Source organism: Podarcis vaucheri (genome assembly GCF_965113315.1).
Source record: "Podarcis vaucheri genome assembly, chromosome: 14".
Taxonomy (NCBI): Eukaryota; Metazoa; Chordata; class Lepidosauria; order Squamata; family Lacertidae; genus Podarcis; species Podarcis vaucheri.
In genome coordinates this window covers 36,597,462-36,622,499 of record NC_138752.1, presented here as the reverse complement: position 1 = coordinate 36,622,499, position 25,038 = coordinate 36,597,462, and the positions used below count along the sequence as shown (strand labels likewise).

General features: G+C 48.5%; 3 protein-coding genes across 4 annotated transcripts in view; all 3 read left to right on the top strand.

Moving 5' to 3' along the window:
• The window catches only part of XPO6 (exportin 6), a 46,478-nt gene extending 35,507 nt beyond the window's left edge, over positions 1-10,971 (top strand). For both annotated transcript variants that reach the window (XM_082199068.1, XM_082199067.1), the window contains 9 exons: positions 230-376; positions 1,051-1,240; positions 3,510-3,665; positions 5,690-5,804; positions 6,028-6,199; positions 6,833-6,994; positions 8,311-8,409; positions 9,230-9,460; positions 10,252-10,971. In XM_082199068.1, the coding sequence (XP_082055194.1) occupies positions 230-376; positions 1,051-1,240; positions 3,510-3,665; positions 5,690-5,804; positions 6,028-6,199; positions 6,833-6,994; positions 8,311-8,409; positions 9,230-9,460; positions 10,252-10,353 (1,374 nt within the window). In that variant the 3' untranslated portion in view covers positions 10,354-10,971. The remainder of the gene's footprint in view (positions 1-229; positions 377-1,050; positions 1,241-3,509; positions 3,666-5,689; positions 5,805-6,027; positions 6,200-6,832; positions 6,995-8,310; positions 8,410-9,229; positions 9,461-10,251) is intronic.
• The window catches only part of PERCC1 (proline and glutamate rich with coiled coil 1), a 76,929-nt gene that overhangs the window by 21,665 nt on the left and 30,226 nt on the right, over positions 1-25,038 (top strand). The window lies entirely within an intron of this gene.
• On the top strand, positions 15,798-21,764 carry NME4 (NME/NM23 nucleoside diphosphate kinase 4). The gene is made up of 5 exons (XM_082199248.1): positions 15,798-15,953; positions 18,459-18,589; positions 18,982-19,083; positions 19,969-20,081; positions 21,327-21,764. The coding sequence occupies exons 1-5, from the start codon at positions 15,818-15,820 to the stop codon at positions 21,445-21,447; spliced, it is 603 nt and encodes a 200-aa protein (XP_082055374.1). The 5' UTR covers positions 15,798-15,817; the 3' UTR covers positions 21,448-21,764.

Here is a 25,038-nt window from a genome sequence, read left to right as displayed (position 1 = left end):
GTTATTGTTGTTGCTGGTTGGCTCCCCATTCATAAGCTATTGAAGAGGTTCCAGAAGACCAGTGCATGTCCTTCAGCTGCCCCTCCGTGGAGTAGCCGTCACAACAAACCTGTTCACTCTTATGTACCATTTCTGAATCTTCTGGATCAAACCCTTCTGTTGATTCAGTTACAAAAGAGGCTGAAGATCTCTCTCCTCCTGCCCCTGCCCCCACCCCCACCCCGCTCAGGTACAAGAGAAGTTACTGTTGTCCTCCTGCCACCTGCTCGTCTCCTTGGCCACCACAGTACGCCCCGTGTTTCTTATCAGCATCCCAGCTGTCCAGAAAATGTTCAACAGGATCACAGATACTTCTGCTCAGCGCCTCCCTGATAAGGTACGGTGGGACTTAGTGAGCGAGCTGCCATTCTATTGGCTTGGGTAGCGGAGCAACACCACTGCATGTCCGTTAGCTGTAGATGCTTCAGACACAAGTAATTCTGGGTAGCTTAGAAGTGGCCTGCTTCCGATCTCACAGCTGCTTCCAATAAAGAGAGGGGAGAGGAGCAGCATGCATTTGAACCATACACGTGTGTTTTGCTTAGAGCCAGTGTGGTGTAGTGGTTAAGAGTGGTAAACTTGTAATCTGGTGAACCTGGTTCGCTTCCCCGCTCCTCCACATGCAGCTGCTGGGTGACCTTGGGCCAGTCACACTTCTCTGAAGTCTCTCAGTCTCACTCACCTCACAGAGTGTTTGTTGTGGGGGAGGAAGGGAAAGGAGATTGTCAGCTGCTTTGAGACTCCTTAGGGTAGTGATAAAGTGGGATATCAAATCCAAACTTCTCCTCCTCTTCTTTTTAGTGCTCAGTAAGCCTGTTGACTCTAAGCTCTTTGGCTCTGCTGTTGGCATGTCTGTGCAGTGTAGTGTCAAGGCAACACCATCTAAATGGTTGGACACCAGCATCCTTTTCCCTTTCGGAGCTGCTGATTGTGTTTCTTCAGCTCCTCCTCCTCGCTCTCCCTCCTTACCTCTTTTCTTTCTTTTTGTTTGATCTGTCTTATTCTCCGCAGGCTCAGATACTCGTGTGCCGAGCGCTCTCAAATATCCTGCTGCTGCCATGGCCAAACCTCCCGGAAAGTGAACAGCAGTGGGCCATTCGCTCGACTAACCACGCCAGCCTAATCTCCGCCCTCACCAGGGATTACCGCAGCCTGAAACCCAGTGCCATCTTGCCCCAGAGGAAAATACAGCAGGACGATAGTAAGTTCCCCCAATACAGGCCTTGTTAGCAACGGCAGAGTAACTGCTAGCACAGACGAAACTGAAGGATCGGTAAACCTCTCTGACATTCTGGCCAAAGTATCCACATAGCAGCTTTGCATAACTGATGTCTCAGTTCCCAATGGTCCATTGGCAATTAACCCTTGCTTATAGCTGTGAAAATAAAAAAATTCCTTCCAGTAGCACCTTAAAGACCAACTAAGTTAGTTCAACTAAGTTAGTTGGTCTTTAAGGTGCTACTGGAAGGAATTTTTTTATTTTGACTATGGCAGACCAACACGGCTACCTATCTGTAATTATAGCTGTGAGTAACATTGAGATCTTGAAGTCCCCCTAAGTCCAGGAGAGGTTGATATCAGTTTTGTTTCCCTTCCAGCTGGTCCTTCTGGGGAAAATAAGGGGATTGGTGCTGGGGGTTGCAAAGTTTGGACAAATGCATCTCTCGTACTCTGTAAAGTGTCGTGCTCACTAATGGTACTATATAAATGCAGTCATCCCCCCCCCCACTTGTGTGTGACTGTGTATACATGTGGCACCAGGCAGTCAATTCATAGAATCATAGAATCATAGAATCATAGAATCATAGAGTTGGAAGAGACCACAAGGGCCATCGAGTCCAACCCCCTGCCAAGCAGGAAACACCATCAGAGCACTCCTGACATATGGTTGTCAAGCCTCTGCTTAAAGACCTCCAAAGTAGGAGACTCCACCACACTCCTTGGCAGCAAATTCCACTGTCGAACAGCTCTTACTGTCAGGAAGTTCTTCCGAATGTTTAGGTGGAATCTTCTTTCTTGTAGTTTGGATCCATTGCTCCGTGTCCGCTTCTCTGGAGCAGCAGAAAACAACCTTTCTCCCTCCTCTATGTGACATCCTTTTATATATTTGAACATGGCTATCATATCACCCCTTAACCTCCTCTTCTCCAGGCTAAACATGCCCAGCTCCCTTAGCCGTTCCTCATAAGGCATCGTTTCCAGGCCTTTGACCATTTTGGTTGCCCTCCTCTGGACACGTTCCAGTTTGTCAGTGTCCTTCTTGAATTGTGGTGCCCAGAACTGGACACAGTACTCCAGGTGTGGTCTGACCAGAGCAGAATACAGTGGCACTATTACTTCCCTTGATCTAGATGCTATACTCCTATTGATGAGGCCCAGAATTGCATTGGCTTTTTTAGCTGCCACGTCACACTGTTGGCTCATGTCAAGTTTGTGGTCAACCAAGACTCCTAGATCCTTTTCACATGTACTGCTCTCAAGCCAGGTGTCACCCATCTTGTATTTGTGCCTCTCATTTTTTTTGCCCAAGTGCAATACTTTACATTTCTCCCTGTTAAAATTCATCTTGTTTGTTTTGGCCCAGTTCTCTAATCTGTCAAGGTCGTTTTGAATTCCTAACCTGAAATGGCAAGAGACAGCTGGAAAGTCCTTGTGGCTCGCAAGGAAACCTTCCCCAGAGCCTCCCAGAGCCTGAAAAGGATGTCAGTGAGCCAAAAGTCCAGGGGAAAAAAATATTCCAAGGGCTCCAAAATGGCATGTGGGAGCTCTCGCTAATGCTATGGTACCCCGTTCAACAGCTGTTTGGCAGGAAGCGGTGTGTACTGTAGCAGGCTCCCCACTTACCCAAACCCAATGAGGGAGACCTTGTGCAGCACTTCAGTTAAGGTTTTAAATCCTAATTCAACCTGTGGTTGGTGGTTGAGGGGGAGAAGGAAAGGATTTAGGCACTTTTGCAACCGCATGTTTAATCAGGGGTTTAAAGCCTAATTAAATACTCGATCAGTGTGGGGAGGGAATAAGGAGGCGATGTCTCTGCCGCCATCATTTCCTCCTCCTCCCTTGTTCACCAACCAGCCGCTTTCTTGTTTGGCAGCCCTGGATCACTTCAGATGGATCCAACCTAAAGCAGTTTGGGGCTGCCTAGACAAATCCTGGATTGGCCCAATTTGGTTTGGGATCCTGGATTTGTCCAGGATTATGCTACGTCTCTTCAGAGACAGGACAGACTGACCCATTCTCAGTAGAAGCTGTTTAGGAGGAGGCAAAGACAGCATAGGAAATCTTACAGAGATGCACCTCTGGGATGGGTGTCTTGGGTCCACATTTTGTAATTTCCCATGGAAAACATAGCCATTTTCTCACAGCAAATGGTTTGGGAATTTCGGGCTACCACCTCTTAACTTTTATCTATTTTCACCCCCACTGGTGCCCTGGGCTGATGGTTTGAATGTCCTCTCTTGATTTTGCAGCCAAGACAGTGATCCATCAGACTCTCAGCGTCTTGGAAGATATCGTGGAAAGCATCTCTGGGGAAGCCACCAAGTCCCGCCAGCTCTGCTACCAGTCACTACAGGAGTCTGTGCAGGTCTCGCTAGCCCTCTTCCCAGCTTTCATTCATCAGTCAGGTATAACCACAGGGCAGCCTTTCCAGGCGTGGGTCATTCAGGAGCTCTCACCTGTACTTGGCAAGAAGTCCCATCGGGCTGCCATGGTCGTACAGGCGCTGCCGGCGCCACATTAATTCCTGCCCCCCCTACCAACACTCGTGTAGAGAATATTTATCAGGAATCAAGATGGCACTATGCATGCAACTGGGCTGTCCCAACTGGTTGATCTTTTCCATGTACAGGGAACAATTCGAACACAGATCCTAACAGGTCTCACTGCAGTGAAGAAAATCTGAACGAGGCTTTCAAACTAAATGTGGGTGGTTTGCAAAGGTGACTCGTTAATTTGAGCAAGCAGAAATTAAGGGCAACCCCAAATGGTTTTTTAGGTTGACTTTAACTGTCATTTCATTTTGAGCGGGATTATATTTGCTTCTGCTACGTCTTTTGTATTTTATTGTACTTGCAGTGGCCTGTGGCTACAAGCAAGAAATGCTTATCATATTGTGCCCAGGTAAAAGTTGGGAATTTGCAATGCAGGGGATCCAAGAATCCAACTTCCTAGCTGTACCGGCTTAAACCCAACCAGTCACGATCCACTCTTTCTGGGGGAATGCTTGCTTTGTCTCAGCCAGTAGGGATCTTTATTATCTGGTGGCCATCACTAAAGTGGAGAAATAACTCTCACCTGCTCAGTCGCCCAGGTTCCCTCAGATCCAAGGCGTCAGGGGGCAATAATGTGGGTGGAGAAGGGCGAAAAGAGCTAAAATATATTGTGTGTAAATTATTTTATGCCTCTGAACTTAAAAACAACCTTCGTCTGACACTGCATAAGGCAGATTCCTATGTTCCTACATATATAAGAGGTTGTATGGCTTGGTCTGTGGTTTTTTTGCTCGGGTGCCTCATGCTGTGTTGAAGCCCAGAACTTCAGTTTTGATCCTGCATTGCTAAGTCTTAGCACTTGGCTCTGTATGTTTCCAGGCTGCACATGCCCTCTTCTTGAGTACCTACAGAAAATATGTTGGATTGCAACCCAAGGATACAACTCTAGATTATGACCCATAGCCCACTTGTAATTTGTTTGTTTAAAATTGTATGTTGCTTTTCCATATAAATTTGCTGAAAGCAGCTCACAGCGTAACAAAGATACAAATACAATGCTTCATTACAATAGCAATCAAAAATTCAATCACTTCAAACATAACATGACCATCAAATAAATAGCTTGATTTATCTGAATGTTATAATATTTAAAAATGATAATAAAACAAGCTATTGATTGTTAAAACGGATCAATTAATGACAAATAAATATTCCAATGCAATCATATATCAGCACTAAGCTAAGCAGCAGCCACTTAATGGCAGTTCTATACCAAATGGTACAAAAACTAAAAAGTGTATAAAATGTTTCATAGTGGCTGAGCACGTTAATTGCTGTCACACAAAACCTCACATCCAACCCAAACTGTGCTAAAAATCAACCTAGAGCAAGGGTGTGAGCCCTCCCTGAGTTCAGCATGACTTCTTTTTGTGTAGGTGCACAACTGTAACACTAAGTATGGTTGTTTGCTAGAGGTTACTGTTCATTTCAAGTATTTATTTTATTTTATTGGTTTTTTATTTTGTATATGTATATAGGCCACCCTCTAACAGAGTTTAGGGTCAGGTGTCAGAGATTTTTTTTTTTTTACAGTCCTGCATTTCCGCAGTCAGCCACTAGAGTTCAATCTAAACCATTCTGTGCACTAATCCAGTGCCTTGCCATTGACTGTGGGGCTGTACATGCTATTACACTGATAACACAGAGGGCCTTGTCACCAGCTGCTTAGCTGTCCATTTCTCGAACCTGCTGGTTAAGGAGGGCTAAGATGTCAAGCCTTTGGCATTAGCTGTGCAGTAGGTGCCAGGGGAGGATTCACTTTGCCAGCCCAGTGTCAAATAGCAAAGATGGCTCCTGCCCAGGGACAGTCACTTGTCAAAACATTGCTTTTTTTGTTAACGCTTTCCTTTTTGGCTCCTCCGCCTTCCCGTCTCCAGATGTTACAGATGAAATGCTGAGCTTCTTCCTCACCCTCTTTCAAGGGCTGAGGGTGCAGATGGGTGTGCCTTTCACCGAGCAGGTCATACAGACGTTCCTCAACATGTTCACCAGGTAACCCACTCAACTTTCTGTCGCTAATATTTTGCTGCTGTTTCTTTGACACAGAACATGAATATGTAATAATAGGATGGAGCTCACTTTTGAGACTGGTATGTAGCTCAGATTTCAGAAGGGACGGGGAATTTTCTATGCATTTACTGCCTGTAAACAAATGCTCTACAGCTAGACCCAAGTCTTCCTGAAAGCTTAATTGTTTTTTGTGTTGTGCCCTTAGAGAGCAGCTGGCCGAGAGCATCCTCCATGACGGGAGCACCGGGTGCCGAGTGGTAGAGAAATTTCTGAGGATCCTTCAGGTGGTGGTGCAAGAGCCAGGCCAAGTCTTCAAGCCTTTCTTACCCAACATCATCTCACTCTGCATGGAGCAAGTCTACCCAATCGTTGCGGAGGTAGGGCCATCCTGGGGCTGGGCGAGAGACAGAAGGGGATGGGGCAAGGGAGAAGCTCTTGCAGGGTCCGAGTCATGGGACAGCAGTGGAAGCACACCCCTGAGAAGCCCTTAGGGCATCTCTGTAAACAGATGTACACCACTTGGTGGCTTGCAGTCGGATGCACAAATTGACTCCTTTAAAAGGGATCCATTTTTCAGACGCTGCCAAGTGATCTGTCCTCGGGTGCTTTGTTCACACATGGTGAGACCAATGGCAGGGAGGAGGTAGGCAGCAGCCAAACTATCCGCGGGAATTAAAATTGTCAGGAAAGCAGTGGCACTGTTTATTATTTTGCTTCCCTGTGGAAAGAAGAGGACTGAATATTGCATGGAAATAAGCTGCCTTTCAACTTTCATTGGGTGGAATATGGATTGAAAATCAGATGGTCATCTTACTTTTAGATTTTATTTTCGAGAAGGGCAGTACTTAAAGGGTGTGCAACTGCAGCACTAACCCATGACTGCTGCCTTCTTCTGCTACATAGCAAACGCCTCCCTCTCTGACCATCCGCCTTGGGCTGTGCTGGTAATGAGAGCCGTTCTGGCGATGGGCGTGTGGTGACTCCCTGCGTGCTTTCCCTTTGTCCCCAAGCGATCCTCTCCCGATGTGAAAGCTGAACTGTTTGAGCTGCTTTTCCGGGTCCTTCATCATAACTGGCGGTACTTCTTCAAGTCCAGCATTCTGGCGAGTGTCCAGAGAGGCGTAGCTGACGAGCAGATGGAGAACGAAGCACAGTTCAGCGCCATTATGCAGGTACCTGGACGGGAGTCGGCTGCTGTTGTCGCTTCCTTGCTTGTGAGGGCCCAGGACTCATGGGAAAGCCAGGGAGCAGAAGTAGGAAAAGCTGGCAACTGTAGGAAACGGGTAACACTGCAAAATGGGGCTCTGTTCCAATACCTCAGAATGGTTCAAACGGCTTACCAGCTGCAAGAAGGCAACAGTCCCTGGCTTTCCCATGAGTCCAAGTGCTGTCCTGACACATTAAGGGAAGGACCTACTTGATTTGCATTGTGTTCTTTGTACACTTTGAAGGCTCAAGACCTTTTCAAAAGAGGCAGTGCTCAGTGCAACTGCATATTTTAACTTTGTGACTTCATAGAAGTGTGGAAGATGGCGATGTGATGGGAACGGCCTGTGTTATTTTAAGAAAAGTGAGTTAACTCCTTGGTCTGGATGTAATCTCTAGCATCTGCATTACCAAGTAGCTATTGTGGAGGCCTCCCCTGAACCCTGGAGTTACTCACTGAACCCACTGGAGAAGTTTCTTCTCCATACACTGCTGTTCCTTCTGTACCCACACTTGTTCCTAATCCTGTAGTCTACTGAGAGCCTGTTAATTGTTTGGGGCCATTTCAGGCAACTCCTGCCCAGGTTCCCTTCTCATTCCAAGTGCTGAGCACTGGTAATTTGTAAGCAGAAGATTGCTAAAAAGCTGACAGCTCAGTAGTGGCTGACTCTAGCCAAGTGCTTCTGGCTGTTGGCATTCCAGTTGGCTCATGCTCTTTGGGAGAGGAGCTTCTGCTTCGTGCTCTCTGAATGTTCTGCATGGCCCAGGATGTCTGCATCCTGCTAGGGAGTTGTCTGCTTGCTGCTGCTGCCGCCATGGTCAAAGTCCAGTCTCTAGTCTATTCGGCCATTCTCAAATTCTTGTTTAACTCCCTGAGGCGGTCTGAGCAGAAGTAGGAAAAGCTCCTTCCCTGGCCCTGTTTCCTTCAAAGCCTCAGTCTCTGTTTGGAGGAGGGCCACTGAATCCCAACCATTCCTGCTTCATCTTGTAACTTGATACGAGACAGTCTCAAGGAAGTGAGATTTTACAACAAGAAAACATCCCTGACACGAGGATCACTGTCCAATATAGAGGTAGCCAGTCTGGAGCTGTCCAGGTGTGGTCGAACGAAGACTCTTCCTCTCATCAGCTGCAACCAGTGTGGCCAATGGGCAGGGATGATGGAGGGTAGACAATATCAGGTTGCCTGTCACTGGTCCAATGGCTATTCAAAGATCTTCTAATTTTTGGTTACTTCCTTCAATGTCTGTTTTCCTGAAAGGCTTTCCCCCCTGTTCTATAGGCATTTGGCCAATCCTTCCTGCAGCCTGACATACACCTTTTTAAACAGAACTTGTTCTATTTGGAGACTCTGAACACAAAGCAGAAGCTGTATCACAAGGTAAGCTCCCTGCTTTCTAATGGATACAACAGTATAGTCTGTATCTTGCTTACACAAAGTGCTGGCACAAGAGGGACAGTTCAGAAGGCTAGCAATTCTGGTTCTTCCTGCTTATTGCCCCCTAGTGGTCCATACACTCGGGTGCTCTCCTCGCTGGAGTTGCTGTTGCTTACATGTTGGAAGAGCATAGGCCTGGCTTGTGTCATAAATTAAATTGGCCTGTGCAGAGAGGAACAAGAATCTCTCTCAGGCAGAACAAGGAAACTAATTCTCCTTCAACTTGGAGAGGGAAACGGCAAGAGCTTTTTTCTAATGCCTGTGTTGAATATGTTGCTCCCAAAACCATTGCCCAAAATGCCCAGTGGCAGGTGGCTTGCAGAGGATCAGGTACATTGAATGAGCATGTCAGAGACCCAGGAAAACTGGGCCCCTAGACACACTGTAGGCATTGTGGCAGGACTCTTTGTCATTGTTTAATCATAGCAGATTTTACCCACATTTTCATTGTGAGTGCCACATTATCACATGAGCTAACCGTTTTAAATGTTGTGCAAGCTTGCTAGGGCAAGTGTGTTCAGCTGGTGGAGTGGTGAATGCCAAGTTGCCAGGGGTTTTCACTTACCTCTGCATCCATGGAGGTGAATGAACCCTGCACTGGACCCTGGAGGTGTGGCATAATTCAGCTGCCATCAGCCACTGAAACAAGGCCTATCAGATGGTCCTTTGCAGAGCACCTCGCAGTTTCACTGATCCCCCAGAGCTCCTGTTTTTCTGAGCACCGCAGGAGCTTGCTGAACACCCTTGTTCTCTTTCCCCACAGAAGATCTTCCGGACAGCCATGCTTTTCCAGTTTGTGAATGTCCTGCTTCAGGTACTGGTCCATAAATCACACGACCTCTTGCAAGAGGAAATTGGCATAGCCATCTACAACATGGCCTCCGTGGACTTTGATAGCTTCTACTCGGCCTTTCTCCCGGGGTTCTTGGCCAGCTGCGATGGTGTGGACACCAACCAGAAAAACGTGCTTGGAAGGAACTTCAAAATGGACAGGGTGAGGCTGGCTTGGAGCTTTCAGGTGGGGTTGTTCTGTACGGACAGACTGACAGCACACACACCCGTGCCCCAAATAGAACCTCCTTGAACTATAACATTTTATTATTGAATGAGAACATAAGAAGGACCCTGAAACTGAATCAGACCAAAGTGGTTCGGCATCTAGCCCAGCATCATCTTCTTACCATAGCCTACCTTAACAAGCCACAGTTCCCAGGGTCCTTTGGGGGAAGCCATGATTATTTAAGGTGATAGTTCCCATTTGCACTACACATTTAAAGAGGTCTCAAAGAGGAAGGGAAGCTCTCAGAGTAATGGCTGGTTCAGGACTGTGTGTCCCATCAGACTACACCTTCTCATGGCTTCATGCAGAGTGTTTCTCCTGCCTGAAACCCTGGAAAGCTGCTGCCAGCCAGTGCAGACAGTACTGAGCAAAATGGGTCAACAGCCTGACTATGGATATAAGGCAGCTTCTGGGGGGTGACATTGCTTTTGTTTCAGCGCTGCTCACTACATAGGTTTCTATTTCTCTTAAAAACTCGGCTCTTCCTTCATAAGACTTCATGGTGACATTTAAGGCCGTCTCACACCCACACAACCTAGTTGAAATTAGCTGAATAAAATGGCCCCAGACTGTTGAAAACAGAGCCAGGAGCGTGCTTGGTGCCATTGCATTCCCTAGTGTCAACACTCCTTTGGAGCAAAGAACTGGAAGGATTGGTTAATCCTGTTGTTGTCCTAACCGTTGGCTGTCTCTTCTCCCGTGTCTCCCCACTTACCCTTTTCCAGGACTTGCCCTCATTTACACAGAACGTGCACAGGCTGGTCAACGACCTGCGCTACTACAGACTCTGCAACGACAGTTTGCCCCCTGGGACCGTGAAGCTATAGTTCTCGGCACTGACTCTGGTTCGAATCCCTGTTGTGAGCGGACCTGTGCTCCTCGTGTTGCCGCTGCCTCCGCTCCCCGATCTCGCCAGGCCGGCTGGATGCAGAAGCACCTCCCCCGTGGGCCCCCGTGCCTGGGAGAGCTGCGCGCTGTGCCCCCACCCTTGTCCATTCCCCTTCCAGCTCCTCCTCGCAGCTGAGCTGTGGCAGCTCTGTGTCCTACAGGGTGTCTCGAGGCCCACCTGCAGGCCGTTCCTCTCTAGCTGGATGTTTTTGTCTTAATACTGTGGCATTGGCAGATTTGCAGGTTCCGGTGACTGGTCTTGTGCATCAATCATGAGGCAGAAACGCCAAAGACTACTTCAGATGTTCCCACCTTCACATCATTCCACCTACCTCCCTCCCCTCCTGCACCTTGCTGCTGGGGAGGGGAACATCCCATCAACTTTTTGTTTTTAATTGCCTTGAAGCCTCCCCTGCCATCGGTGGGGAGACAGATGGACAGACAGACAGAGCTCTGTTTTTGTGGGGATTTTTTAAAGAAAAGTTTTTTCTCATCATTCCATTGTGATACTAAAATGTGCTTAATGGAAATAAAAAAGTGCTTACTTTGTTGTTTTAGACAGGCTTGAGATCTATTTAGGTACCTTCAAGGCCTTTCGGGAAGTCTTGGGGAGGGCATAAACTCTGGGCTTCAGACCAGTTCATAGAACCGTAGAGCTGGAAGGGATCCCCAATGGTCATCTAGTCCAACCCCTGCAATGCAGCTGTCTCTGCTAGAGCATCCCTGACAGATGGCCACCCAGCCCTGCTTACAACCTCCCAAGGGAGTCCATCCCACTGTCAAACAGTTCCTACTGTTAGAAAGTTCTTCCTGATGTTGTGTCGGAGTCTCCTTTGTTGTCACTTGAGGCCATGGGTTCGAGTCCTACCCTCCAGAGCAGGAGAAAACGAGTTTGCTCCATCTTCCATGTGACAGCCCTTTGGATATTTGAAGATGGCATTCATATCTCCTCCCAGTCTCCTCTTTGCTTGGCTAAACATACCCAATTCCCTCAACTGTTCCTTGGTTTCTAGATCATCTTGGTTGCCCTCCTCTACACAGCTTGTCAACATCCTTTTTAAATTGTGGCTCCCAGAACTGGACACAGTATTCCAGGTGTGGTCTGACCAGGGCAGAACAGAGCAGGACTATTACTTCCCTTAATCTGGACCCTATACTACTTTTTCCTAGAGTAGCATTAGCTTTTTTTTTTGTTGCTTCATCACCCTGTTGACTCATGTTCAGCTTGTGCAGGTGGATCTGTGCACATTCCTGAAGAGTGATTTCTATGGGTTGCTACATGACTTTCAGTGATAGTTAATGATGCTTCTATAGGGTTTTTCATATCTACTCAGAGCCTGCTTTTCCAAGGGACTCATGATGGCATTACATGGGCTACTTTATTATTCACAACAACCTTTTGAGGTAAGTTAGTCGAGCGACTGACCTCAGGTGGGCCCCAGTGGACTCTAGGCTTTGTGTTCACCTGAACCTAGCACCTAGTCCCACTCCCACATTTTAATTAGTGCATTATTCTGGGCCTTTAATATTTAGAAAAACATATCAATAACCATGAGAGCCTGCTGTTGTGTTTCGCCGAATTGCAGACACATGGTCTGAGCAGATTCACCAACAGAATGCCATGAACTCATAGACACTTGCACTCTTTCCTGTTGACCTTGTTTTCAAGAGGATGAACTGTGTAGAGATACCTGGAACCTCTTCAGATACCCCGGTCTTTCCTTGCCATTGTACTTTGTGGCTTGCTGGGTCTTCATTTCATTCAAGGCGTTTCTATACTGCTTTTGAGGCTAGCGCTCCCAAAAGAGGCTTGCGCGAGAGAAGCATCAATTAAAACATTGCATTAAAACAGAAGGCGCTGTTTAGAGGAGGCTGGATCTTCTGCTTCCACCACCACCCCTGGCCAGAATGGTTCTTCAAAATCCACTATGGCGACTATCGTCGGAAGGTGGAGCCGTGGCTGGGAGCTGGATGATGACACATTACAAACTCTGCCTGCTAATTTTTTGTCTTGTTTGATTTCGGCCACAGTGACACTCAGCCTGTCCCTGGCCTGCTCCAGGGGTCAGCATCCTTGTGAAAGCATCGGTCACAATACTGTTTACCCAGAGTGAAAGTGCATGTTTTCTCTGCCCAGATCAATGGGTCAATGGTCATAGTTTTGGAAGATGCTCAAATCTTGCTGCTAAGAACAACTGGTTGTCCCATTTCACCAGAGCATGTACTCTTCCAATGTGAAGCTTACTTGATTTTAGGAATGTAGGAAGCTCTGGTTCATTGGTCCACCTAGCTCAGTAGTGTCTACACTGATGGACACCTGCTCTCCAGGGTTTCAGATAGGCAGCCCTACCTGGAGATGCTGGGGATTGAACCTGGGACCTTCTGCATTCAAAGCAGATGGTCTGCAACAATAGTTTTTCTTCCATCATGGTGCTCAGGCAGTCATCTGACTAGGAACTGACCAAACCCTAAGATTCATTTAGCTTCCAGCGCAGTTGCTACATCATATGCTTTCAGACGATAGCCATGGCCTGATAGCCTTCAAGCAGGCAAGTGCACTGGCTTCTTTTCCATAAACTGGGAATTGCAGTGCTTGAGGCTCCTCAGAAGTGAGCAACCCCACCACAGCTCCTCTTCATGAATGCCATTTGGATGTTTGCACATGAGGCACAAGAGTTGGCAGGTTGGTTCCCAAAAGCCATTGCAGTTCAGTTGATGCTAGCCAGGTCTTTTGGGACAGAAGGTTGTGGATTCAAATCAAAGGGTTCATGGGTGAGCTGGACTTTTAAGGAGCGATCTGAAAGGGGAAGCTGTGTTGTGGACCTTTTGGGGTGAAGAGTTCCAGGCATGAGGAGTAGCAAGGGAGTCAGGGTTGTTCCCGTGTAATGTGACTATATTTGGTCAGATGAATGAATATTGGTAGAGTTGGAAGAGAAAAGGTGAACTGGTCTTTTTTGGCAGGAAGGGGGGCAAAACTCAGAGGAGCTTTAAAAATCAAGAGTTTAAAAATTGAGTCCACCTGCATTTTGTTGAACCAAATGCATGTCTAGCTTGCTCTCAAAAGCTCCTAGCATTGAAGATTCCAATGCCCCTCTATACAACCTACTGGTGGCCTAGCGCTCATCACATGGCTCCTCCTTGGTGCCTAGTCTAAACCTGTTCATGGCATTTAAAAGGTTGATGGATCCAGGTGGCCCAACACCTGGAGAATCGGAGGTTAGGATTGGGAACCAGGAGAAGAGAACTAAGCAGGACTCGTTTAGTTGTGCAGAGAGCAGGTGGGGTAAGGGAAAAACAACCCTCTGTCCTTGATGCTTCTGCCAAAATTTTACTGGGGTCACTGTTCTGGGAGCTATGAACTTCCAGTAGGTAGAACAGCACTGTTTGTCTTCTGAATTGGAGCCAGTTCAGGGTTGTTGGAACAACAGGGGTGGGATGGGGACAAGTATGAAGGTGGTCCTAGACAACATAGCTCCTGCTTATGGAAAAAAGAACTTGCGATTTTAATACTTGGTTGGCATCCAGATGACTTATGAGCGAGGAATGGTAAATGAAATGCCCTCGCCCTGCCCTCCACTGGAGGTCTCCCATTGGGACCTCTTGGTTTTCCCAGGCTTAAGTCCAGCATTTGATTTCCCCTGCACAGATTCTCCCGTCTGGCTGGCGGTTGGAGCAGCATTTGGCAACCCCTGCAGGGCCTCATTTGGCCCAGGGGCTGGTAGTTGCCGCCTGTGTTTTAGGGAAGTATTTCAGCCAATTTGGTTCAAGTCCAGGGAGAAATATGGGACTGAATGTTGTGATCAGGCAGCACCTTTCACCACTTAAAGGATGGAAAACTAAAGAAGAAAGCACCTGGGAAGGCCAGTGATGCCAACTACATAAATGGTTTGTTTTGTCAAGGGAAAATAGCTTGTTCTTGGACACAACCTCAGCTTAAAGGGCAAAGTTTCTCTAAAGTCTCTAAATTCCCCTATTTCCCCCCGAGTTGGGAGTATTTGGCTGCAGCTGTACTGACAGAAGGGAGGGTGGCCCCTGTCCAAACGGGCCTCGTGTTTCCTCTTAATCTCCTCTAATTAGTTGTTCTGTATATTATCTGCAAGATCGACAACAGCACCCATGAATCCAGCCTCCCTCCCTCCCTGTTCATCACTGGATGATGATCCGCCCCTCATCAACGTTCAAGTGCTCCATAGGGAGGAAAGCCTGTGAACTACTGTTCTAATACTCCAAGCATGTACTGAAGTAGAGCAGTATATCTTGGTGTTATAAAGACCAATGTTAATTATTTGCTACAGGAACCCATCCCATAAACTAAGAACGTTTCAACTGTGTGAGAGGGCAACTCCCACAGCCCATCGCTTCATCCCTTTAGTAACTTCTTGTTGCTGTTTGTTTTTATATCCGCCTTTGCCAACCGGGTGCCCTCTGGCTGTTCCGGACTAGAAATCTCATCAGCCACGGCCAGCGTGGGAGCTGCAGCACGAAACACCTGGGTGGGTGCCAAATTGCTGGGAGGCTGGCGTTACAGAGTGCGCTTTACAAAATAGAGCGCCGGTCCCTGCTGCTAGGCGATTACAAACTAATCCCGGGGAACGCGGGGGAGGGGGCAGGCAAGGTGCATCCAATTGTTTCAGTGAGGTGTGCTCGCCTCTGGGACATATTTTATTTTATTGCATATACATATTTTTATTTTTACTTATTTCGGTTCGGCGGTTTAGGCGCTGGGATTTATTGGGTTGATGCGTGTTGCAGCTAATGTGGAAGTATTTTAATAGCCCCCGTTAAAGTACCCGCTTAGTACTTTAGCGAGAACAAAGTACCCGATAAGTAGATGGTCAAATGGTCTGAGCCGGCTTCATAAAACAACTTCCCATTCTCCTTTTGCTGTTTCAGAAACGGCTGCTTTGCTCCCCCCCCAAAACCCCACCACCACCCATTCCTGCCTAGGAGCACTCAACCAGCTTTTCCTCTCTCCCCCCGCCCGCCTTCCCTGATCCTTCCTTGCCGGCGGAAGCAGCTACGGACAGCGTCCCGAGATCAGCAAGTGCGCCCACCCTCGTGGTGTCTGCTCGTCTGGCCCATCAGCAACGGGCGCCCCCAGCTTCCAGAGCCGAAAGTTGCTGCAAACCCTGTTAGCAGACGAGGCGGCCGAGAGAAGCGCGCCGCCCGCCCCCGGGGTGGGGCTGGGGGGGCTGCGGGTCTCTTTAAGGGGGCCGCCCCCCTGTAATGTGCTCCTCCTCGTTCCCACGCCCCCCCCCCGGGGCCGCCTCGCTCGGCCTGGCCTGGGGGCGGACCGGCGGGTGGGGTGGGGGAGCAGCGGCCCCGCAGCCCGGCTCTCTCCCACCCCCAAGCCCGCGTCTATAAACCCGGCCGGGCCGGCCCCCTTCTGCCGGGCGAGCCGCCATGGGCTTCCTGCAGCGCTGCGTGGGCCGGAGCTGCCGCCTGTTGCTGCCGTCGGGGCAGCGGGGCGCGGGCAGCCTCGGGGCGTGGGGGGCTCTGCCTTGCGATCGCCTCCCCGGGGGGCGGCTGTACAGCGCGGGTGAGTTGCGGGACGAAGCGCCCTCGGGGTGGGATATCGCCTCCGTTCTTCTCCTCCCGGCGAGGAGCTGCAGAACTCGTTCCGCGAAGCGCCTCTCTGCCCCGGGATGGGCGCGCAACTTGCGCCCTCGCCGCGTGGTGGCTCCGGCGGGCAAATCCGAGTTAGGCAAAGCCGGGCCAGGCCCTTCCACCCACCCGGCCGATCCGGAGTCCTGCAGGGTCCTATCTCTCCATCAGGCGTTACCCCTGGAGAGACACAGCAGGGCATTCCCTGGTTGCACACAACTTTGAGGAGTTGGGTATTCCTGGAAGGAATCATAAGACTTGTACCCCTTGGCACTCTTTCTTTGCTTACCCACCCAAGCTAGCTTGGCATGGGGGACTGTTATGAAATCTGGCTTGGCATTTCCTTGGGCTGTGCAAACTAGAGGGGGGATGGTTTGTTTCAGGTGCATCCTAGAGTCATTGTTGGAAGGGACGACGAGGATCATCTAGTCCAACTCCCTGCAATTCAGGAATCTTCCTGAATTCTTCTGTTGGCACAGCTTGGCATCCTCTGGGGTGCATCTATAGGTGCCTTAGGAAGAGCTGTAGCTTAAGGTGAAGTTCCCTCTGACTTGAAACTGTGAACAGCTGGGAGTTCCAGCCCTATTTTCCATGCCCCACTTTCCCATGCCCCTGTGTTGTCAATGACTCCCAGGGTGGTGGTCAGATGCTGCTGGTGTTCCCTTTTTTAGCATGCAATCTAGTAAAAAAGGTAAAGGACCTCTGGACGGTTAATTCCAGTCAATGGGGTGCAGCGCTCATCTCTCTTTCAGGCTGAGATGGTTTTACCATGCAAACTAGTATCCACACACCAGGTGGGAAGAAAATCTAGCTGTGGGCAGTGATAATTCCTAAACCCTCTCCTTGATACACTGGCAAGCAGGGCTGACCATTGCCAGGCCCACACTTCTGTATTCAAAGATCAGTACATAAATTGCCAACTAGGGGGTTCAGCCTTCATATCTAGCTGTTTGTCTCACCCTGCTCTTGCTTTCAAGACGTGTGCCGGAGAATGCTGGCTCGCTACTTGGCGATGATTCAATTGTTCCCAATAAAGGTGGCCCCCTGCTTTGGCTTTTGGATCTCTCATCCCCAGAGAGCAGCATAACTGACCTAGGTATTGGAAGAAGATAGAGCTGCTACTTTTCCTTCTCTCTGGAAAACAGAGCCCTTGAATTACATTACACTCTCCTTTGGGGGGGGGGAGCTCCCTTTCTTCCCCCAGATTGCTACATGTTAAATAAGCTTGGTTAGAGAGCTGAATGGACTCTTCTGGCCTACCGTACTGGACTGTTGTAAGGATTGCACAGTCAGTGTATGTGATTTCCTGAGAAGGAGACACTTCAGCTTATTATAGCAAATGCCCCAGAAGAGATTCCTGGCAGTGGCGTCCTCAAGAGACTAATTAGCAGATTCATTGTGACATAAAGCTTTTGTGGACCAGTCGACCCCACTGCGTCAGCTGCAGCTGCTGGGATTCCTGGCACAGAGGGCAGATTTCGCTTTAAATGTAATGGCCTATATTTAATGTATAGGAGGTGCTTGGAGCATTTAAATGCATGATATGACTGCTAAGTATTATTAGCTTAAAAGTTGCCCATTTCCCTCCCTGCTGGTGTCTGCTGCTTCTGTGCCTTGAGGCTGCAGTCCCATCCACCTGCTTTTAGGTAGGTCCCCAGTGACTAATCAGCCGGCTTGCTTTGCAGGGTTGTCGCTCTCCTCCTGCAGGAAGCAAAGCCCTCTGGGAAAGGGGCTAGGTGGATATGCACCACCGGGCATCAACGCCTTTTTGCTGTATTCCCAAAATTTTGCAGGAGAGGGAGTGGAAAAGAGGGGTGAGCTTTTCATTGCCCCTCCAATAATGCTTCCTTACTCCCTTCACTTTTAGGGATCTTCAGTTTGATTTGCCAGCCATCATGCCTACAAAATAACCCAGCAAATACTTTTAAAAAACAAACATTGTAAAACAGCAACATTAGTTTTACAGCTTGCAGTCTACTATCTGAGGGTCAGAGTAACTGCGACACATTTTGCTGCCGTCAGAGCAAAATTGGCTGCTTTCTGTGTGTTTATCACAATTTCTACCATATTTTATTTTTAATACTTTGGCCTAAATGGAGGGGAAAGTGTTGCAGAACTCATTCAGAAATAGAACAGTGTTCTAATGTATATTAGCCTCAGCCGATGGCAAATTCAGCCATAGCCCTAAACAGGTGGAAATTGTAGTGAAATTTAGTGCCATCTCAAAATTAGGGCATTATGATGAATCACCTCGAGATCTGGTGCCCTGCCATCTTAAACTTAGGGCTCCAAAAGGTTTGAATTGAAGCCCAGGGAAACAATCTACAGAAAACCGGGGGGGAAGGGGGATAGGGAGGATGAAAGAGTACCCTGAAAGGAGGCCTGGCTGGCTGCCTCCTGCAACACTGAACAGTCTAACCACCCTTTCTTTGCCCAATAGGTGTCCCTGGGCTGCAGGAACGCACACTGATCGCCGTGAAGCCAGATGGGGTGCAGAGGAGGCTGGTGGGGGATGTGATCAGACGCTTTGAAAAACGCGGATTCAAGCTTGTGGGTCTCAAGTTGCTCCAGGTACGCTCACTGGGTGCTGAAATGGGGGGCAATCAAGGCTTGCCAAGCACTCAGGGAACATTGGGGTAGGTTGGAGCGCTCCTTCCTGTTTCTGTAGGGATCGCGTTATCCATGACCCACAGCCTTGCTCCGGGGTGGGGTGGGGAGGGAAGTTTCAATCCCTCCCGGGGATCTAAATGTTAATGTTGTCATCAGCCACCTTCGACAAGATAGAAGACACGGACAGGTAGCCCTTCCTCAAGGTGCACCTCTGGGGCAAGGGGTTCACGAACCCACAAAAGCCCCCATCCCTTGGACCCAAAGACAATCTACCCATGCTCACACGTGCCTCGGGGTCTCATAAGCAGTAGGCTCTGCCCATTTGAACGTCAGATGCCCCTTTGTTTTGGCAGGCCAATGAAGGCATCCTGGCAGAACACTACCACGAACTGCGCCGAAAGCCGTTCTATCATGAGCTGATCAAGTACATGACTTCGGGGCCTGTGGTTGCCATGGTAAGACAGTCTCTCTTCCCCGTCCCCCATCCCCTCTCACCAATACCCAGAGGCCCAGCATCCTCTTCACGTTGGCCAACCAGAAGCCCCAATGGGAAGCAGACTAATGGGACCTCTGGGTGCAATAGCAGTTTCCCCTCTGGTGATGCACAGCAAATGGCCTTTGTGGGCACACTGCCTCTGATAGAGGAAGGAGAACATTTAGCCATTGTGCAGGGGCAGATCTACTGTGAATCTAATGAAGCTTAAACTCTCAGGCCCTATTCCCAGAGGGGTCCCAGAAGAGACTTTAGTCCATGTTGCTTGCAATGTTTTATATCGCACCAGTGACACTGTACAGCAATTTCAATCGAAATCTGAGATGTAATAGTTAATTACTTTTCGCGTCGTGATCTGTTGTGGAACAGCCCCATCAAAGAAGATTACGGGGTATCCAGACCTTGTTGTGGGTTGCACAGGGACCCCCGTGACAATTCAGTCTCCAGGACCCCAGAAATGTAGGTCCACCACTATCATAGTGGGATGCAAATGCAAATCTGGGTACTGCTCTTGTATCTTGGATATGGGAAGAACTGTTTTGCGTAGGTATTAGGCATAAGGGTGAAGGGAAACTCCTGTGGACTTCAACAGAAGTTCCCGCCGCCCGCTCCAAATTGCCAGGTTGGGCCCTGTGGTCCAAACCAGGCCCATAGCCAGCTGCAACGCATTAAAGCCCCTCTGCCCCAGCCTTCTAAACAACCTATCTGTATCAGGCGCTCTGTGATGTTAGTTGGGGGAGCACCTCTGTACTTCATGAAAGGCACTGATAGGAGACATATTGCCTTGTTTAGCTGTTAGCAGGAATGTCAGAACCACTGGTCTTTTTTCTATGGTGTCCTGTTTCAGGTCTGGGAAGGCTACAACGTTGTCAAAACCTCCAGGGCTATGGTGGGGGAGACAAATCCCGTGGAAGCCAAGGCAGGCACCGTCCGGGGAGACTTCAGCGTCCACGTCAGCAGGTATGAGTGGGACCAAAATAGCAGGAAATACAGGAAGTTGTTCTGCACAGAGTTAGACCATGAGTCCATCTAGCTCCGTATTGTTTGCACGGACTGGCAGTGGCTGTCCAGGTTTTTCGGGCAGGAAGTCACTCTCGGCTCTTGCTGGGGTTGGGATCTGGGATGTTCTACCTGTGAGGCAGGTGCTCTGGCACTGAGCTCTGACCAGGCCGGTCTTGACTTGCTGGGGCTTCTAGGTTCAAACTTTGACATGAGTCTCTGGCCTGGTTACACATGAAGAATACAAAACGCCGACTCTTTTGGTTAAGTCCCGTTTCCTGGTCTGGTGATTCATTCGTTTAAGTATGCTGCAGAATAGTTCCTCCTGCCATTAAGCAGTTATCTGAGGGGGCCAGTATGGAAAATGAGCTTTCTGGGTCAAACGAAACCAGTGTTCAACACTGCCATGTATGAATAATAGGGGAAGGGTGTTTATATGAACCAATCAAGATGTTGAAATGTCAGTATGAGTTCCGGCACTTTGTGTTGCGTGATCTTTCTTTGCGTTCTCATTTTTCCATTCTATTGTAAATTACATTTCATTTTCCATGTGTGTGCTTAAAAATCCTCGTCCCTTAGTTTGTGATCTGTATTTATTAGTCTACATTTACAGTGGAATAAAATGGCCGAATGGCCTATGCTAGCTGGAACTACAGATGGGGGGGGGGGAGATGGGTTGTTGTGGGAATCAAGTTTTAATTTTCCCTTTTTTTTTAAATGTCCTTGCTAACAGAAATCTAGCAGAGCAAGAGTAGACTGTGCTGAACCTTCGTTCCCTAATGTGCTCGTTCTTTCCTTGTTTTTGTTTGAGTGAGCGTTCTAAAAGTCCTCCTTCATGCCTAAAACAGGCATTAGATACTAGATTGCCCCCTGGAAAGTTCGTTTTGCCTCTGGAGGTTCTGCAGGGAAACTCGTTCCATCATTTTACTGCATTGTAGTGGCTTCTTGACTCAGCCCCAGGTAAGGATAGCTCAAGATGCTGCCTTAGGGCAGCCACATTGTAGGCAGACCCAGCTGTTCCTCCTCGGGAATTCTGTAGCAATTCAGGAAAGAGTTCTTGGTACCCCTCATCCATTTATAACTTATTTGGGGGAAGTAGGTTCTAACAGTTAAAGGGATATAAAATTGGGTGGGTTGTTTTTGTAGCTGTAGGATAGGACCTTCACCTACGATATGCCCTCATTGTGAGGTTTCCCCCGTAAACAGGAACGTTGTCCACGCCAGCGACTCCCTGGAGACAGCCCAGAGAGAGATCAGCCTTTGGTTTCGCAGCAATGAGCTGATAGACTGGGATTGTTGCGATCAGAAAATCCTGTACGAACACTGAGGACCTGGCTTGGTCTGCACCCCGGCACAGGGCCTACTACCTCTGCCCTTGGACTGCCTTTCTGAAGCGATCCACGTTCCAGCCTGTGGACGGTGTGTTTGGAGGAGGGCGGGATTATTGCACTTCAACCACTTTGGCTTTCCTTGGGAGGGGGCAAGGAGCAGGCACCCCCTTTGCACAGGCCACACCTTGCTCTCTGCCATGTGCACCACTGTGCTACTTGATTGGAGAGATTTACATCCGTGGCAGAAAAGTCATGGAGTTACGGGTCTCACATTAAAAAAACCCAAACTATTTCTACAAACCTGGTTCTGTTCTTTGTGCCTGGAAATTAGAAGTCTGTGTTTGGGCCTGCCATCAACTTGTAATCCCTTTCTCTGTTTGCATCTCTACATTAATGAAGCTAGCCATTTCCCTCCTTTTTTTAAGGTGATGTGTGAGTGGCCACCTGATTGTGAATGGACAGCCTTGTAAGAGAAGAATGCAGGAAAATATGATTTAGGTAAAGATGGTCTTTTGCACCTCGACACCGCAGGAACTAGGTGATGATGCATCACCTAGCAGATTGCCTCACCCAATATATGCCCCATTTACCACTTCAATATACCCAACTGGCACAGGTTACACACATACCTGTTCTGCATTGGTAAGAAATCAATCTTTTTAACATGGCAGCACCTAAACTTTGAGACTCTCTGCCTGTTGACATCAGGCAGGCATCTTTGCCATACTCTTTCCCACACCTGCTAAAAACATTGTTTAGGTAAGGCTATCCAGACATGCAGAATGTGTTTCAGTCTGGTTTTTAGCTTCTTCTCGATTGTTATTATTTAATGTTTTTAAGAGGTCTTTTTTCCTTTATTTTAAGCTGATCATTTCATTATTTTATTCTTTCTGTAAAAGCTGCGCTGAGGTTTTGTTTGGTTTTTTTACAGTCAAGTTGTATATCAGCTTTATGAAATAAAAGCAAACATCCCCACAAAAGGCTCCTGAACCAAAACAAAGGACACAGATTCACATGTAATTTGCATATGCTAATTAGTATGTGAACAATGGAGAAATAAATCCTATCCTTTAAACAGAAAAGCTCTCAGCACAGTGGGGAGGACTGTGACCCTGTGTCCCTGCTTAGCCTTTCCTTCACGTGCTTAAATGTTGATTGGCACCTCCAAGGACCTTTCTTATGGTTCTCTTTGTTTTACTACAGTCCTTCAAACGGAAGACTGTCCTCTCTAAAGGAGGGTTTGTGGGTACCCTGGTTGTGCCAGGGAAAATTATGTCCTTGGCCCTACCTGTGAGTCTTGTAACTCATTCCTATTTACATTAATTCTCACGGGGAGAGTGAGGAAGGCAGAAATGTTGCTTCCTTTGTCTAAACACTTCAGAGCAATAAAGGGCACATCGCAGCAGAAAAGCACCTAGATTCCAGAGGCTTTGCTAGCTTTTGCGTTGGATAACATGGTCAATTTCAACAGAAAAACTTGAATAAGGGCTGCTGTTTCCCCAAGCAGGAGTTTAACAGACTTAGGTGATTTTGTTTGAGCTTCTGTCTGGTGCAAGGACCAGAATGACACAAATCTTACTGAGTTTGTATTCAAGCCGACATTCCTTGCCTCATGAAAACGTGTTTCTAAGGGCCTCCTTTGTTGGGGATCTGGCATCCTATGACATTCGCACAAGGGAATTTGCTAGCCATGTGAAGATCTTAAAGCCCAGAGGTAGGTAAGAGGGGGCTACTTTCTCAGCAGAAACTGCTGCCTTGTGGTTAGTGGTGAACTTTAGCATAGATTCTGAGGGGCAACGAACCTGGCCCAATTCTCCAGAGCAAACCATACGCTTTTGTGGGCAGAAGGTAAATAGCCACCCAATCTTAGGCACGTTTGCTCTTTGAAGTCAGTCCCACTGTCTGCAATGGGGGCTTCTTCCCATATAAAGACCACAGGGCTGCACTGTACACATCTCTAAAACAGTACAGTGGTGCCTCGCAAGACGAAATTAATTCGTTCCGCAAGTTTTTTCTTCTTGCGAGTTTTTCGTCTTGCGAAGCACGGTTTCCCATAGGAATGCATTGAAAATCAATTAATGTGTTCCTATGGAAACCGCTTGCCAGGCTGGCGGTGCGGAGAAGGGCTTTTCTCCCCACCGCAAGCCTTCAGGACAGGTACGGGAACAGAGGGGAAGGGGCGCAGCGCTTCTCCTCTGTTCCCGGGGCTTGCGGTGGGAGGAGGGTTTTTCCTCCCCACCGCCAACATTCAGAACAGCATTCTGAATGTTGGCAGTGGGAAGGAAAACCCTCCTCCCACCGCAAGTCTTCAGGACAGCCATCCGAAGGCTGGCGCGGGGAGAAGGGCTTTCCGTCCCACCGCCAGCCTTCGGAGCAGCCTTCCGAAGGCTGGCGCAGGGAGAAGGGCTTTCCGCCCCACTGCCAGCCTTCGGAGGAGCCTTCCGAAGGCTGGCGCGGGGAGAAGGGCTTTCCGCCCCACCGCCAGCCTTCGGAGGAGGTCCGAGGACAGTGGGGAAGACGCGCTGCGCTTCCCTGCTGTCCCGGAGATTTCCCTATGGGCTTTCGTCTTGCGAAGGAAGCCCATAGGGAAATTCGTTTTGCGAAGCGCCTCCAAAACGGAAAACCCTTTCGTCTAGCGAGTTTTCTGTCTTGCGAGGCGTTCGTCTTGCGGGGCACCACTGTAGTTTTTTTAAGCAATTTGAGGGCACTTAGGTTTTCCCACCGCAGGAGAGAAAACTATATGCCTAAGCAATGCAAAAGATTGAAAGCTAGGGCCCACATGTAGACAGGACAGCTTGCATGAAATGTTAATAATCTGCTCTGCTCCACTGCTACTTTCCCCTCCTAGCGATAGGACATTAGTCTGCTCTCCAATTCTTTGGACCCTTGAAGATGGGGAACAAGACGCTGTGTTTCAAGTTACTTTGGTTGCCAAGTGATTAGTCTTGATGGCTTGGAAATCTCAGCATGCTGTCGGCTCCTGTGTGGCTGCTGCAACTGGCTGTTTTTAGGGAATAACAATTCCCTTCCCTATCCAGCCAAGCAAGAGGCCTGCTCACAGTTCAAGGATGCATTCCAGGCAGGCAAAAAGCACTCAAGGGCCCAGCACAGAATCACCAGGCATGTGAGCTGGAAAGAGTTGGGGCCACATTTAGCCCCTGAGCCTGTGCTTCCACACTCCTGTCTTACTCCCACCCCAACATGCAGAGGCTTTGGGGTAATTTGGGAATGGTTGAGGGCCCAAACAAATTGATCCAATGGCAAGAAGGGAGATTCCAATGAAGCATTAGGAAGAACTTGCTGACAGCAAGAGCTGTCTGTGACCGTGGAACTAACTCCCTTGGACGACGGTGGATTCTCCTTGGTTGAACTCCCACGTATCCAGAAATGAAAAATGTTTTGGAAGTCCCAAATGGAGGAACAGCACCTTCCTACCAAAATAGCTCAAAAGAAACGGAGCATTTTCAGTGACCTCCGGAAGCAACTGAATGTCACGTGTTCCTTGGAAAAGAAATACAGAAAGGGATTAAGGAGGAAGAAATTAATTGGGCAGCTTGAATTTATAGTATCCTGGACAACTAGAACTG